This window comes from Xyrauchen texanus, chromosome 4 (assembly GCF_025860055.1).
Source record: "Xyrauchen texanus isolate HMW12.3.18 chromosome 4, RBS_HiC_50CHRs, whole genome shotgun sequence".
NCBI lineage: Eukaryota > Metazoa > Chordata > Actinopteri > Cypriniformes > Catostomidae > Xyrauchen > Xyrauchen texanus.
In genome coordinates this window covers 20,022,958-20,038,818 of record NC_068279.1, presented here as the reverse complement: position 1 = coordinate 20,038,818, position 15,861 = coordinate 20,022,958, and the positions used below count along the sequence as shown (strand labels likewise).

Genomic DNA, 15,861 nt, shown 5'->3' with positions numbered 1-15,861 from the left:
AGTGATGTCATACAATGGCAGTTTATGGTGACCACCTCTTCAAGCTTCAAAAGGACACAAAAGTATAATTGAGAAGTCTGATACATTTTCATATCAGACTCATCATTTTTATAAGGATATAGTTTGGTGCAAAACAAACCGAAATCTAATCTATTATTTAGTGAAACTTTTGACAGACCGTTGCTCTCCGCACGTTCCTGAGGCTGCACGAGACCAGTATTTCTCATAGCACGCTAGTGAAATGGGGCGTTCAAGCGAAAACATGATTTGTTTATCTAAAAACATGTCCACCACAGTGATACAAAAGAACAGAACACAACACAAATACAAAATACCATACTTTTTAATTTTTTTTTAATTATTGGTACTAAAATATAACTGGTAAATTAATATGAACCTCCACAGACACCATAAAAGTTAATTAAACGAAACAACAAAAGATTATAAAAGCTTCCATTCCATTAATTGAAGGAAATCACAAATTAATTTATGATGATTTGACAATAATAACAACATATCTAGTAAATATAGTATTTTGATGCAGGGATATTATAGTACACATTATAAAAAATAATTGCATAACTATAATAATTGCATAAATGCATAATAAAATGAAATGTCAGCTGTCTGAACTGTTTGTTTGTTTGTGTTGTTTTTCTATATGTATGTTACATTACCCACAAATTTCAGTACAGATATTTGTTTGGGTGTATGTGGATTCATATTTATTGTGGCTATCAGTGGAGGCTGTGTATACATACCATTATTTGCCACTTGCTCTTTAATATAGTTTCTGTGAACCCCTGCCATGGTATTTCAGATTACCGGTATGCACATATGTCTATGCATGTACCTCGCTTTATTTAAAGTTCTGTGCATGCGTGCATCTTTCCACCCCCACTTCTCTTTGTGTCTTAGCACATATGGGTTCCTTTATGTCCCAGCAGCCATGGTGCTCTCTAAAGGTCACAAACCACTTCCTGAAATGGGGCACTTCCTCTTAGCGGACAAACTTTGCACTGTGAGTTTACAAGAAGCGTAGGAGTACTGTGTGCATGAGCGCTTGAATGTGTGTCCGTTCACAAATAATGTTAAGTTCTAACACATACTCAACCTTCATTGAAGTAAAAATATGATTTTACAATGCTACTAAAAAACCTTGCCAACAGTGAAACGTTTGTGTTCGGTGAGCGTGCTTTACTAACAGTGAAATAACAGCATTTCCTAATCAAATTAACAAAGTGAGACTCTTTAAAGTAATCAATACCCAAGTTATTAAGTAACTGTGGCAACACTGGAAAACTTTCAGCAATCTCTGTTGGGGAAGAGAACTGGGGCTGGGATTTCAGCTCTGTTCTCTTTCTCAGGTCAAAATGACAGAAGGTGATAGACTGAGGGTGGCCAACAACATACAATGGAGGACCATTACACCTTTGACCAGAAGAAACCAACTGTATTGCTCAGTGGTTGCTCTTTTGTAGCTCAGGAGACTTGATGGAGTTCTCAGTTAAGCTGATGGCTTTGATGTTTTTCCAAAAATTCCTTAGGAAAAATTGTTGTTTACATACAGCAAGATTGTAGAGATACACAATTATTATAGATAGCATATAGCTCATCTAATTTTGCATTTGAAAACTTTCAAATTGATCTCTCTGACTTTTGATTGAAGATGGTATTTAAGTTTATCAGAGCCCAGTAGGGCTGGGTATCGTTCAAACACACTCATTGCGGGAACCTCCGCTTTTAATTCTTCTAACACGGAGGAGCGTAAACGAGCCAGTTATGCCCTCCGTAACACTATCAGTGCAGCCAAACGCCAGTACTAGGGATGGGCGATATGGCCTAAAAAATTTATCACGATAATTTCAGGGATTTATTGCGATAACGATACAAATGATGATAAATTATTTTCTTCTGTAAAATATCAGATTATGTTATGTTTAAGTTGTGTTCCAGTGACTGTGCTGAAAAACATCACACAACAACAATTACACAATAATAATAATTCAAATCAATTACAAGTTTAAAATGTAAACACAGATTCTTTATTTATTTATACTCTCATGGTGGAAAAATAGTGCAAAGCAAACAGCAAAAGTAACAATCACCAACCATGTCTTCAGTTGTGTTTCAAAATTACAACAGAGTACAACTGCAAATAAATCCTGATAAAGTAAAGAAGTTCAGAGTGAAATACACTCTTAGAATGTAAATATAATTTCTATAATTTCTTACCCCTAGGTCCACTTGTAGTTTTCGCCTCCGTTGCCTCGCGTATCTTCAGACATTCATCATACTCTGGTTTGTGTTTGTGTTTCAGATGGTGGAACAAATTGGACGTGTTTCCACTCTTTGTAACCACCGTTTTTCTGCAAACTTTGCATATTACGGTAGTTTGCTCCTCATCTGATTTTCTGTAACCAAACCAGTTCCAAATTGTGGAGGTAGCTCCTCGCTTAACAACAAGCTCCTCCTCAGCCTCACGTCCGCCTTCCGCCATGCTTGTTTTCACTCCGCACAGAGAATGTCCGCACGTGAACAGTGAATCGCGCGCACAAAACTACGTCATCAACTAGACTTGTCGTTATTATCGTGAGGAGAATTTTCAACGATATATCGCAAACGATAAGATATCGCCCATCCCTAGCCAGTACAGGCACAAGCTTGAAGATCAGTTCAACACCTCTGACTCCAGAAGTATGTGGCATGGAATTAACACCATCACGGACTACAAACGGAATAAAGACTCCGCCATGAACACCGCTACATCTCTCCCGGACGAACTTAATACATTTTATGCTCGTTTCGAGGACAATAACACCGCCCTCGCAGAGAGAGCACTCGCGGCTGACGCTACAGAGGTTGGTTCACTCTCCGTCTCTGTTGTGGATGTAACCCGATCCTTCCGACGGGTGAACATCCGTAAAGCCGCGGGTCCAGACGACATTCCGGGCCGCGTCATCAGAGCGTGCGCGAATCAACTGGCTGGTGTTTTTACGGACATTTTCAATCTGTCCCTCTCCCTGTCTGTAGTCCCCACATGCTTCAAAACATCAACCATTGTGCCTGTAATGAAGCAAGCTATAATCACTTGCTTAAATGACTGGCGTCCTGTTGCTCTGACCCCCATCATCAGCAAATGCTTCGAGAGGTTAATCAGAGATTACATCTGCTCTGTTCTGCCCACCTCTTTGGACCCATTGCAGTTTGCCTACCGCAACAACCGCTCCACTGATGATGCCATTGCATCTACACTACACACTGCTCTCTCCCACCTGGAAAAAAGGAACACATATGTGAGAATGCTGTTTGTAGACTACAGCTCAGCATTCAACACCATAGTTCCCTCCAAGCTTGATGAGAAACTCCGGGCTCTGGGCTTAAACAGCTCGCTGTGCAGCTAGATCCTGGATTTCCTGTCAGGCAGACGTCAGGTGGTTAGAATGGGCAGCAACATCTCCTCATCACTGACCCTCAACACTGGAGCCCCGCAGGGCTGTGTTCTCAGCCCACTCCTGTATTCCGTATACACGCATGACTGTGTGGCAACACATAGCTCCAATACCATCATTAAGTTTGCTGACGATACGACGGTGGTAGGTCTGATCACTGACAATGATGAAAGAGCCTACAGAGAGGAGGTGCACACTCTGACACGCTGGTGTCAGGAGCACAACCTCTCCCTCAACGTCAGTAAAACCAAGGAGCTTGTAGTGGACTTCAGGAAGAAAGACGGAGAACACAGCCCCATCACCATTAACGGAGCACCGGTAGAGAAAGTCAGCAGTTTCAAGTTCCTCGGTGTCCACATTACTGAGGAACTCACATGGTCCGTCCACACTGAGGCCGTTGTGAAGAAGGCTCACCAGCGCCTCTTCTTCCTGAGACGGCTGAGGAAGTTTGGAATGAACCACCACAGCCTCACACGGTTCTACACTAGTACTTTAGAGAGCATCCTGACTGGCTGCATCACCGCCTGGTAAGGCAATAGCACTGCCCACAACTGCAAAGCCCTGCAAAGGGTGGTGCAAACTGCCAGAAACATCATTGGAGGTGAGCTTCCCTCCCTCCAGGACATATATACAAGGCGGTGTGTGAAAAAAGCTCGCAGGATCATCAGAGACTCCAGCCACCCGAGTCATGGTCTGTTCTCACTGCTACCATCAGGCAGGCGGTATCGCAGCATCAGGACACGCACCAGCCGACTACATGACAGCTTCTTCCCCCAAGCAGTCAGACTGTTGAACACTTGATCTATCAGGATCAATAATTAGCACTGCACTTTATTCATCTATAATCTCACACTGGACTGTCAACATATTCTCCTCAAATCAACTACTTATATACACTCACCTAAAGGATTATTAGGAACACCTGTTCAATTTCTCATTAATGCAATTATCTAATCAACCAATCACATGGCAGTTGCTTCAATGCATTTAGGGGTGTGGTCCTGGTCAAGACAATCTCCTGAACTCCAAACTGAATGTCAGAATGGGAAAGAAAGGTGATTTAAGCAATTTTGAGCGTGGCATGGTTGTTGGTGCCAGACGGGCCGGTCTGAGTATTTCACAATCTGCTCAGTTACTGGGATTTTCACGCACAACCATTTCTAGGGTTTACAAAGAATGGTGTGAAAAGGGAAAAACATCCAGTATGCGGCAGTCCTGTGGGCGAAAATGCCTTGTTGATGCTAGAGGTCAGAGGAGAATGGGCCGACTGATTCAAGCTGATAGAAGAGCAACTTTGCCTGAAATAACCACTCGTTACAACCGAGGTATGCAGCAAAGCATTTGTGAAGCCACAACTCGCACAACCTTGAGGCGGATGGGCTACAACAGCAGAAGACCCCACCGGGTACCACTCATCTCCACTACAAATAGGAAAAAGAGGCTACAATTTGCAAAAGCTCACCAAAATTGGACAGTTGAAGACTGGAAAAATGTTGCCTGGTCTGATGAGACATTCAGATGGTAGAGTCAGAATTTGGCGTTTAACAGAATGAGAACATGGATCCATCATGCCTTGTTACCACTGTGCAGGCTGGTGGTGGTGGTGTAATGGTGTGGGGGATGTTTTCTTGGCACACTTTAGGCCCCTTAGTGCCAATTGGGCATCGTTTAAATGCCACGGCCTACCTGAGCATTGTTTCTGACCATGTCCATCCCTTTATGGCCACCATGTACCCATCCTCTGATGGCTACTTCCAGCAGGATAATGCACCATGTCACAAAGCTCGAATCATTTCAAATTGGTTTCTTGAACATGACAATGAGTTCACTGTACTAAAATGGCCCCCACAGTCACCAGATCTCAACCCAATAGAGCATCTTTGGGATGTGGTGGAACGGGAGCTTCGTGCCCTGGATGTGCATCCCACAAATCTCCATCAACTGCAAGATGCTATCCTATCAATATGGGCCAACATTTCTAAAGAATGCTTTCAGCACCTTGTTGAATCAATGCCACGTAGAATTAAGGCAGTTCTGAAGGCGAAAGGGGGTCAAACACATTATTAGTATGGTGTTCCTAATAATACTTTAGGTGAGTGTATATATATTTCATATACTCTTTACTTATTGTATATTGTGTATTCTATATTGTGTGTATTGTCTACTGTACATTGTATATAATTATTGTGTTGTGTAAGTATGTGTACATTTGATATGTAAATTGTGTTGTGCAAGTATGTTGTTTATTGTAATTGGTATATGTCTCGTCACTGTCATGACTGCTATGTTGCTCAGAACTGCACACAAGAATTTCACCTACTGTTGCACTTGTGTACATGGTAGTGTGACAATAAAGTGATTTGATTTGATTTGATGTTTATCACTGACGTTGACGAGATTAACCCCTTAGGTATCGAAATTTGGTACCGAATGACAAGACATTTTTCGATACTCAATTGTTTAGAGGCAATTCGGACTGTGTCTAAAATGTATCGAACTCGATACCCAGCCCTAGAGCCCAGTGCATTACATTGTTGAGATCTCTTCTGAAACAAGAGACATGTCAGATTACCAGGGTCTTTTTATCAGAGGAAAAATCTGAAGTGCAGGAAACTTCGGCAAGTTTCTTTTTGACCTTCATTTAATCTCATTGCCGTCTGGGAGAATTAATTGATATTTTAAAGAGAACTCATTTGTAATATTTATTTCAAACAAATGAGCATATTATATAAGCCTTATAGCAGGTTTGTACACTTAAAGCCATTTTTTCATCTTTTCTAGATGTAATACTTTTAGCATCAGTGTAAGTGAATAGTCTTTCAGCTCAATGAGGAATATGCATATTTTTTATTTTCTACAGAGTCTGTGAATTATTAAACATGCTCGACACTGTTCTGTTTAACTGTTATATTACAAAACTTACTGGATATGTCAGCTGGTTGCAAAAACTTTGTGGGACAGCAAAGGGTTGACTGGGTTTTGTTGAGTTTAAGCCTAGATACTGCACTATCATTGCCTTCCCACTTCCCATATTTCCTCTGAGAAAAGTTCATCATGTGATAGCTCCAGACACACAAAGCAAAGGCTTTGTTGTCATTAAACATATTGAGTCATAGATGTGTTATTATTAAGTATCCGAGAATAGCCAAATACAATTATGTAGAATAATAAAGAGCAGACAACATTGTTGAGTGGCTGTAAACCCATTTTCAGCACAAGGAACTCTATGCCAGGTAACATGGATCAATGCAACAAAATCCAAAAATGAGAAAGCAAACCCTGCAGGTGAGGGATAACATGAATATGACTACACAAATACATGCACACTAACACACTTTGGCTTTCATTCACTTCAAAACTGATATGGATTTTTCAATGGCCGATAATAATAACTAAAGGGCGTGGTGGCTGATGGCCAATATAATGCCAAAATACACTATATGTGGCTTAGCCTAGGTTAATGCAGTTTCATTAGGCTATAACAAATGAGAGTACACACATAAACTGAAATTAAACACTTTATTACAAATTATTTACTTGAAATTGAGTAAAAGCAGAAATTGCTCTAGGTAGACTTTGGAAAGGACACTAATCATCTTAATTTTTAAATGATTATCTTTAATTACTCTCTTTAATATAGCCAGTCTTTATCTCAATATCTTTTTAAGAAACCCTTAAATGACACATTAACTGAACCTTTTCAGCTTCAAATTAGTAACACAGTTGTGTTCTTTGAACTGAATATTTCCCACATCAAGACAGACTCGCACTCGCCTTTCAAAACTCATGTTTCATACTCCTTTCTCTAGCGGAAAATCTGTGCAACCCCTGCATCAGCAGGCTAAACTGGAAAGAGTCCCTCAGCAGCCGGGACACAGAAACATCAGTGTTTCCACCCTGTGTGAGAGCTTCCCACTCAAACTGACCTTAACACACACTCACACACACAAACACACACACACATACTGTACTGACAGCCTGCTAATAAATATGGCCACCACAATCTGACACGAAAATCTTGAAGAGCAAGGTTTCAAAACTTTTACGTTTAAAGTTACAAAATACACTGTAAACCCTTAAGTTGTCATTACTGTAAAAATTACTGTCTTAATTAAGTATTACTTGAAATGTCAAGTTTTGAATTCCCAACTCAAATATTTAAGTTAATTTAACTTATTTTTCCTAAAAATCCATAGAATTGAAGTGTAAATGAAGTGCTAATAACTCAAACTATGGAGAACAAAATTGAGGATATGGGGAATACCCACAATCCCTTGCTGCTTGAAATATGTTTTTCTTGGTCAGAGGGAACAGATTGGGGAATTTAAATAATTGTTATTAAGAATTCATACATGTTTTAGCTCTTTTGTTGTATTATTTATGCTGTGTTTTGTGTATTGTTATCATTAGGGTGATCTGTGTCTCTTTGGTCAAGATCGGCCCTGGTCTCATTTCTCAGTTCTCTTTGTGCATAAGTAGCTGAAGTGCATATACGCATTTCTGTAAATAATTATTTAATAGATTACTAACAGACTAGAATCAGTTATCATCTTTATTTGTGCTGTTGTTTGATCTAAAATTCAATAAATTAAATTAAAATGTACAAGGGTAGAAACAAAAATATTTAAATTCAAATCTGAGTTAAGTCTACTTGCATGTAGTTAAAACAACTTAAATAGTTAAGTTCACTCTACTTGAAAACCAAGTTAATTGAACTTAAATACTCAAGTTCTGGGAGACCCCATTACTCAATGGAATTGAGGGAACAAGTTTACCCAATCAAATGAGTTCAACTAACTTATTAGGGTTTTCAGCGTACAGTTGAGTCATCAGACACAAAAGTGGCTTCTAGCATACAAACTGTACCATATTTATATTTTAGAACTAAAATAAATTTTCACAGGGTTTCCTATAAGTTCAAATGGTAATTATTTATCCCACAAAAAAGTTATATATTTTTGATATGGAGGTGCTGTTTCTTGTTAGAGACACCAATGAAATCCATTCTTTGATTTGAAAAGCCGATTATGCCATCTCATTTTTTACTAAGCATAGAATTGTAACAGGTAACAGGTGCAAATGAAGCGAATGGCGTGAAGCAAAAACGTGAAATTGATTCATTTGCGTGTTCACGCGTGTTGAAATTTTTCTTTGTCGCGAAAGCCCATCAGCATTGAGATTGTCCGGATGTCACTGACATACTGACATTACTGACATAGTAGCAGAAGAAATCAGGAAAAATGGTTGAGAAAATAGTTGTAGCGGTGTGTGGGCACCCGGAATTGTATGATAAAACGTCAACGTATCTGGGACTTCCACAACAGATACAGATCAGCAATCGTTGTGATATCGGCCATGGTTGATGGTGGAAAGATAAGTTGGGAAGTTGGGAAGAATTCAAATAATTTCACGTTAATCGCTAGACCAACCGTACAACAAACTGGGCACTAGGCACCAAATACCTGCAATCTCTCAAGGGTAGTGTCTCTAGTCTATCACAGGTAGTACAAACCAGGAACACACTGCGGTAGCGCCCATTTATAATCACAGTGATTTTGAGACTTTAACTACTCCCCATTGTAGTAAGACTAAACAAATTACATGAGTAGTGCTCAAACACAAAATAAGCTGTTGTGGTTGGTCAGTTATGTATTTTGTCACATTGTTCAAAGCTAAACCCTGAGACTGTGACAGATTCAGTATAATTAGGAATATGAATTAGTGTATGTTTGATGCAACTCGAAACAAATCAACACTATTCCTATCTATTATAATGTCTCAACTTAATTTCAAGTTAATTATAATTAAAACAATATTATTTTGATTGATGGTGGCATTGTATCCAAATCATATAAGAATTATGAAAAGATTTTACTGTCAAAAACAGGATCGTTAATTTGAATGTGACACCAAATGCCTCAGTATCAGACCAGAGGACAAAAACTGAATGAAATTTATTACAAACATGGTAAAAAATAAAACTTAAATCTTAGTTTATACATTATAGAGATAAACAGAAATGCTACAGGATGTAAGAACCAACCTAAAATAATAATGTGTTAACATTTAAAACAACACATAATTATCCAAATGTATAGGGGAGAACTGGTATGCTATGCTCAATTCATGTAACATCTGTAATCATTTCAGCCTGATCTCATGACATAATTTGATGCAAAATGCACTCCCTGTAGCCATTACTGTATCGGTGTCTGCACACATGCAATTCAATCCTCTACCGCATCCCAAAATAAAAAGAATTAGGGTCGGCATGGACATGTTATGAAAAACATTCTTTTGTAAGTCATTTTCATTTTAGCGTTACTAATTTATTTACAATATATCAAACAACATTATTTTAAACAGTCCTTTAAAAGTTACGTGTTTTTGTGCCGTTTTCTGGCCTGATTTGTTAATATAACAAAAAATACAAAATCTACAAAGTGCCAACTGATGTTTATGTGAAAACATCAATTCCTGTCTATTCTATTAACTTTTTCCTTCTTCTTCAAATGACAAAGTTACATAATTCCTTCCCATGTATCTGAACACAATCTATATTATGGTGATCTTTCATATGGTGTTGCATATAAAATAAACTACCAGCTAGCAAACCCATTGCCACTTGGTTACATCTAGACATTCTGATGTCCTTCAAAAATATTTTGAGCAATTCAAGTGTGGAAGAAACTGACTGACTGAAATTCCAGTATGATAATTTACTATACCACATACAGTAAATGCAAAATGTCAATCACCCAACTGCATATTATCTGATGTCAAATACTTGAGCACAAATCATTCAAAAGTGTAGATGACCTAACCAGAAGGCTAGAAAAGGGTGTACACCACTGCTTCCAATGTCAGCAAATGAAAACTATTTGGCCAAATGATAAGAATACTTATGTTTTATGTCCATAGGCAGCCTTGATCTGCATAAACTCTAGCAATCGAGATTGTATTAAATCCAAAAACAAAATAAAATTTCATGCCCATCACCGTTGTTATGCTCTCCTTGGATTAGTAAATAATGGAAAGTAACATTTGGCCTCTACAATCCCAATCTCATCACAAAAACAAAATATCCGACAATGAGGATTCCACACAGATTATGGAAACTGCAGGATAAAGCCCAAGCTAAAAGTACCAGAAAAGATGAGAGTGAGCGATAGATAGAAAATAAGAGAGAGAAAGAGTGTGTTTAAGAGGTAGAGAAGAACTGTAATTTTGATGAATGATTATCTAGCTCCTCTCTGACAGCAACCCAATGCTGCCTTCATGGTTTGCTGGAGATGCCCTTTTCCAATAGTCTTCCTCAGAGAAAAAAGGTGATGGAAATGTTTAGCATTGGTGATTTTACCATCTAAAACAAAGACACACAATGTAAAAAGTGGTATGTCACAGGGCTTAACAATAAAGATGGCCTGCTGGCACGGGTCTAGTGTCAGAGATTTTCGGGCCATACAGAACGGTCACTTGCCCAACTGGGTTGTGGGCTGTGTTGCCATTAAAATAAAATATTTCTCAATCTTGTAAAAGTGTTTTTATTACCTGTACACTTAAAACTTGTTGCAAATTCGGCTGATGTAAACTTGCCACCAAGAAGAAGAAAAAATCTAAATTCTATGTAATCAGAAACGTTTGGGCTCAGTTTGCCTTGCAAACAATCCCTAATAAATAAAAAAAACGAATTGAGAGAAAAGAACATTTCATTTTTTTGCCAGTTGGGGTCAAAGTAAAAACCTGATCTACTGAAAGAAACAAAAAACTCTTTACTGATGATCACATTTGCTTCAGTGTTTTAAAAATAACTGAATCCTCCTTAAGGAATAATCCGGGTTCAATACAAGTTAAGCTCCATCGATTGAATTTGTGGCATAAAGTTGATTGCCACAAACATTGTTAGTAAGTGATTTTATCATACTAAAATCATGTTTACACGCATATCCTTTATGTCTTGTGGCTATACTTGAAAAACAGTGAGTACTTTAACGTTCAAAAATTGGCCCTCATTTACTTCCATTGTAAGAGCCTCACTGTAACCCAGATTTTTGCTTCTTCTTTTTTTAAGGAAAAAATATATATATTTTTTATAATAAACATTATACCACAAATGCTGTCGATTGAATTCAACTTGTATTGAACCCAGAATATCCATTTTAAATATTGTTTTCTTTGGCAAACTGCTGGTGGTGATTAAATATAATTTCGGTGCCGCATAAAGCCCAGTGTATGTTTAGGACCCATGCCAGGAAAATCTATGCTATGGCTGTGTCTCAACTTTGGATGCGCTGAAACAATGCCAAAAGGATGGACAGCGATGATGTGACCTCGCAGCGGTGCCAACCTCACGCGCGGCTCATCCGCTCGAGGAAGCGCTGGTAGCACAGAAACATGCTGTCGGCTGCAGCGGAGACCATGTATGGCGAGTTAAAGAAAATTACTTGATGAGGTAATGGGGAAAACTTTAAACCCTGCAACCCTTTGACGTTTAAACCCATTTCCCACTTCGACATGTTAATCAATAAAACAACTAGATAGACGCCATTACAAAGGCAACTTGCGTTTAAAATTCTGCCATTGTTATAGCCCAGTTTAATAGGTTTAGCATTTACATGCGCCCATGTTCTTGACATTTCCAGCTGTGATTGCAGCTGCGTGATGCTCACTATACGTGATCAGTCTAACGGGACTGTAGGGAGAGATTAAACTCTGGTACTTACGCCCTGGTTTTTGGGAAGCCCATTGACAGCAAAACGTCCAGACTATTTCCATGTTTGACAGTTCCTGGCCGGTTCTGCCGCTGCATCCGTGGAGCGACTTTGGCATATAGGTCGTCTTTTGCTGCCATGGTGCAGCTTTCCATTTGGTTTCAGAACAACGGTTTGCTTACTTTTGACTTACGACCACGGCACACATTTAAAACAAAATCATAAACAAGCTCTACAATCTACATTAAATGATGATTTAAAATTCTCCATTAGCCCCGCATTTGGACAGACAGAAGTCTTGGCGGACGCGCTCAATGTTTCTAAACAAAATTATTTGAGCTTCCTGCTGGAGCGCTCATCGGCTCATGTCATTACAGATTGAGAAATGGGTCACCAGTCGGAAGTCAATCTCGATTGCACTACGTATCAGCAACAACTGCGTTCGCTGTCTGCAACGGGAAGAAACGTCTGAGCCTCTCGCGGCTGAATATATGTGTAGAAATGTTGAAGCAGGCGCGTCGCGAGCGAAATCTGTAGATACTTGTTACATCGGTTCCTCCTGGAGATGACTTGACGCTTGACTGATGGTGGAAGCAGCCTATCAGTAGACAGCACTCGCTCGGCCCCGCAGTTTTGAAAAATGACGTAGAGCAAATGCGCTCGTAACTCAGAGCCGTTTAGCTAGTCTGGAAGGCCGGACTATGGCGGGAACTCCGTGCCAAAACCAAGCGTCCGATCAAACTTCTTGTGCTTTGAGCGTTTTACAGGGTGGGTGATGTTAACGTCAGTTAACAGGAATGGGAAAATAATGGGAAATAACAACAAGGAATGAGTTCTCTTTTGAGATTCAAGGTAAAAACTGTACAACTGTACAAACCCTAAAAAACATTTTTGTGAGATACCTTCTATTTCAATCAACCAGTCTCTCCAGTAGCATAGCATCCTGCTTTCCTCTTGTCACTGGCCACTCCCAACTATGGACAGCACAGCTGAAATAGTTTAACCATGTCTTCTGCATTTAGTTGCTGTGTGTTGCAGCATATTTAGGGGTTTTAATAAAATGTTCAGTGGTGCTGTGTTATGCTATTAGCTTAGCTGTGCTGTGTTGACAATATGGCTTCGGCAGGTTGCGCATGTGCGGTTAGTAGCCCTGAAAGAGTCTCTTTAGGATTTCCTGTGAACTCTCATTGCCATAGCAACCAACACCAGTGATTTGTGATTTGGATCAACACTAATGAAAACAGTTTCATCAATGCATATGAACGTCAGTGCATTCCACAATGCACAAATAAACAGTATCAATATATGTAGCGAATTTGGTATGATATATGTACACTGCATGGGTTAAAGTGTCTGTATATTACCATTATTTGTAAGGGAAACTGTATGTGTGAGCTAGGAATTACATTAAACGGTCTTATTTCTACATTACTATGTAAGGAACTTTATAATGGAATCGGTCACATCTGACAGCCGTTATAATTTATATCAGGGGTCGGGGAACCCTTTTTTACTACGGAGCCAATTAAAATTTTTTTGGTGATGCATTTTTTCAGAATAATTAGCTTAAAGTTAAGCTAATAAGCTAAAGCTAAAGTTAATACTTAAAACGTTTTTCAATAAAATAAAATTTGTATATTGCCCATATTATATTGACTACTCAAAAACCAACAAATATGCAAATATTCATGGGTAACATGTTACAATATGGAATTGAGTACACATGTTTGTGCGGGTCTCTGTAAAATTACTTCATTTTGCTTCATGAAAAATGTAACTTCCCTTTTGGGCTGGGCGATATGTACAAAACATCTGAATGATAATTGCATTTAAAATATCAATATCCGATTATATGGTCAATCCCTGAGGTCGGTGAATATTTTTTCTTTATTGATTTTACTTTAAAAATGTTATTAATTTATTGAAACATGAAAAACTTGAACAAAAAGACATTTCTAAATTCAAATTGCACTTTAAACAAAATGAAAAAGCAATACAAATACGAAGTGATAAAAAAACTCGTATATATAACCACCTCCCCAAATCCAAACATTTACGGTCTCCAATGGCCCCATTTGCTATCACGCAAGTATCAGTATGCGGCAACAGGTTTACTACTAAAATTACTAGCATACAACTTAAGAATTAAAGACAATTATAAATGTAAATATAATTATAATAATCATCATAATAAATAAGCCTAAAAGATTATTGTGTTCCATAAAAAATGCTGCCAAATGTGTGTTCTTATCAAATGTGTTTTTATTCCGGTTTGGTCATATTTATGCTGCCTAAAGAAAAAATTTGTTTCAAGGTGAACATATCTTGTATTACCTTATGATTTAATCACTTTCGTCTTTGTTTATTTAATACAAAGATACCTGTACAGTGCATCCGGAAAGTATTCACAGCGCTTCATTTTTTCCACATTTTGTTACATTATAGCCTTATTCCAAAATGTATTAAATTCATTATTTTCCTCAAAATTCTACAAACAATACCCCATAATGACAACATGAAAAAAGTTTGTTTGAAATCTTTGCAAATGTATTAAAAATAAAAAATGCCTTTGCTCAATACTTTGTTGAAGCACCTTTGGCACCAATTACAGCCTCAAGTCTTTTTGTGTATGATGCTACAAGCTTGGCACACCTATTTTTGGGCAGTTTCTCCCATTCTTCTTTGCAGGACCTCTCAAGCTCCATCAGGTTGGATGGGGAGCGTCGGTGCACAGCCATTATCACATCTCTCCAGAGATGTTCAATCGGGTTCAAATCTGGGCTCTTGCTGGGCCACTCAAGGACATTCACAGAGTTGTCCCATAGCCACTCCTTTGTTATCTTGGCTGTGTGCTTAGGGTCATTGTCCTGTTGGAAGATGAACCTTCGCCCCAGTCTGAGGTCCAGAGTGCTCTGGAGCAGGGTTTCATCAATGATATCTCAGTACATTGCTGCATTCATCTTTCCCTCAATCCTGACTAGTCTCCCAGTTCCTGCCGCTGAAAAACATCTCCACAGCATGATGCTGCCGCCACCATGCTTCACTTTATGGATGGTATTGGCCAGGTGATGAGTGGTGCCTGGTTTCCTCCAGACATGAGGCTTGCTATTCAAGCCAAAGAGTTCAATATTTGTTTCATCAGACCAGAGAATTTTGTTTCTCATGGTCTGAGAGTCCTTCAGGTGCCTTTTGGCAAACTCCAGGTGGGCTGTCATGTGCCTTTTACTGAGGAGTGACTTCCGTCTGGCCACTCTACCTTCCAGGCGATTGGTGTAGTGCTGCAGAGATGGTTGTTCTTCTGGAAGGTTCTCTCTCTCCACAGAGAAACGCTGGAGCTCTGTCAGAGTAACCAATTATGTTCTTGTTCACCTCCCTGACTAAGGCCCTTCTCCCCCGATCACCCAGTTTGGCAAGGCGGCCAGCTCTAGGAGGAGTCCTGGTGGTTCCAAACTTCTTCCATTTATGGATGATGGAGGCCACTGTGCTCATTGGGACCTTCAATGTTGCAGATATTTTTCTGTACCCTTCCCAGATCTGCGCCTCGATACAATCCTGTCTCGGAGGTCTATAGACAATTCCTTGGACTTCATGGCTTGGTTTGTGCTCTGACATGCACGGTTAACTGTGGGACCTTATATAGACAGGTGTATGCCTTTCCAAATCATGTCCAATCAACTGAATTTACCACAGATGGACTG

At 39.1% G+C, this 15,861-nt stretch overlaps 1 protein-coding gene across 1 annotated transcript in view; it reads right to left on the bottom strand.

Annotated features, from left to right (window-relative positions):
• Positions 1-12,710, bottom strand: part of LOC127639450 (ubiquitin-associated and SH3 domain-containing protein B-like) — a 32,170-nt gene extending 19,460 nt beyond the window's left edge. The window contains exon 1 of the mRNA XM_052121505.1: positions 12,176-12,710. Within this exon, the coding sequence (XP_051977465.1) occupies positions 12,176-12,318 (143 nt within the window). The 5' untranslated portion in view covers positions 12,319-12,710. The remainder of the gene's footprint in view (positions 1-12,175) is intronic.
• Positions 12,711-15,861: the final 3,151 nt, after the last annotated feature.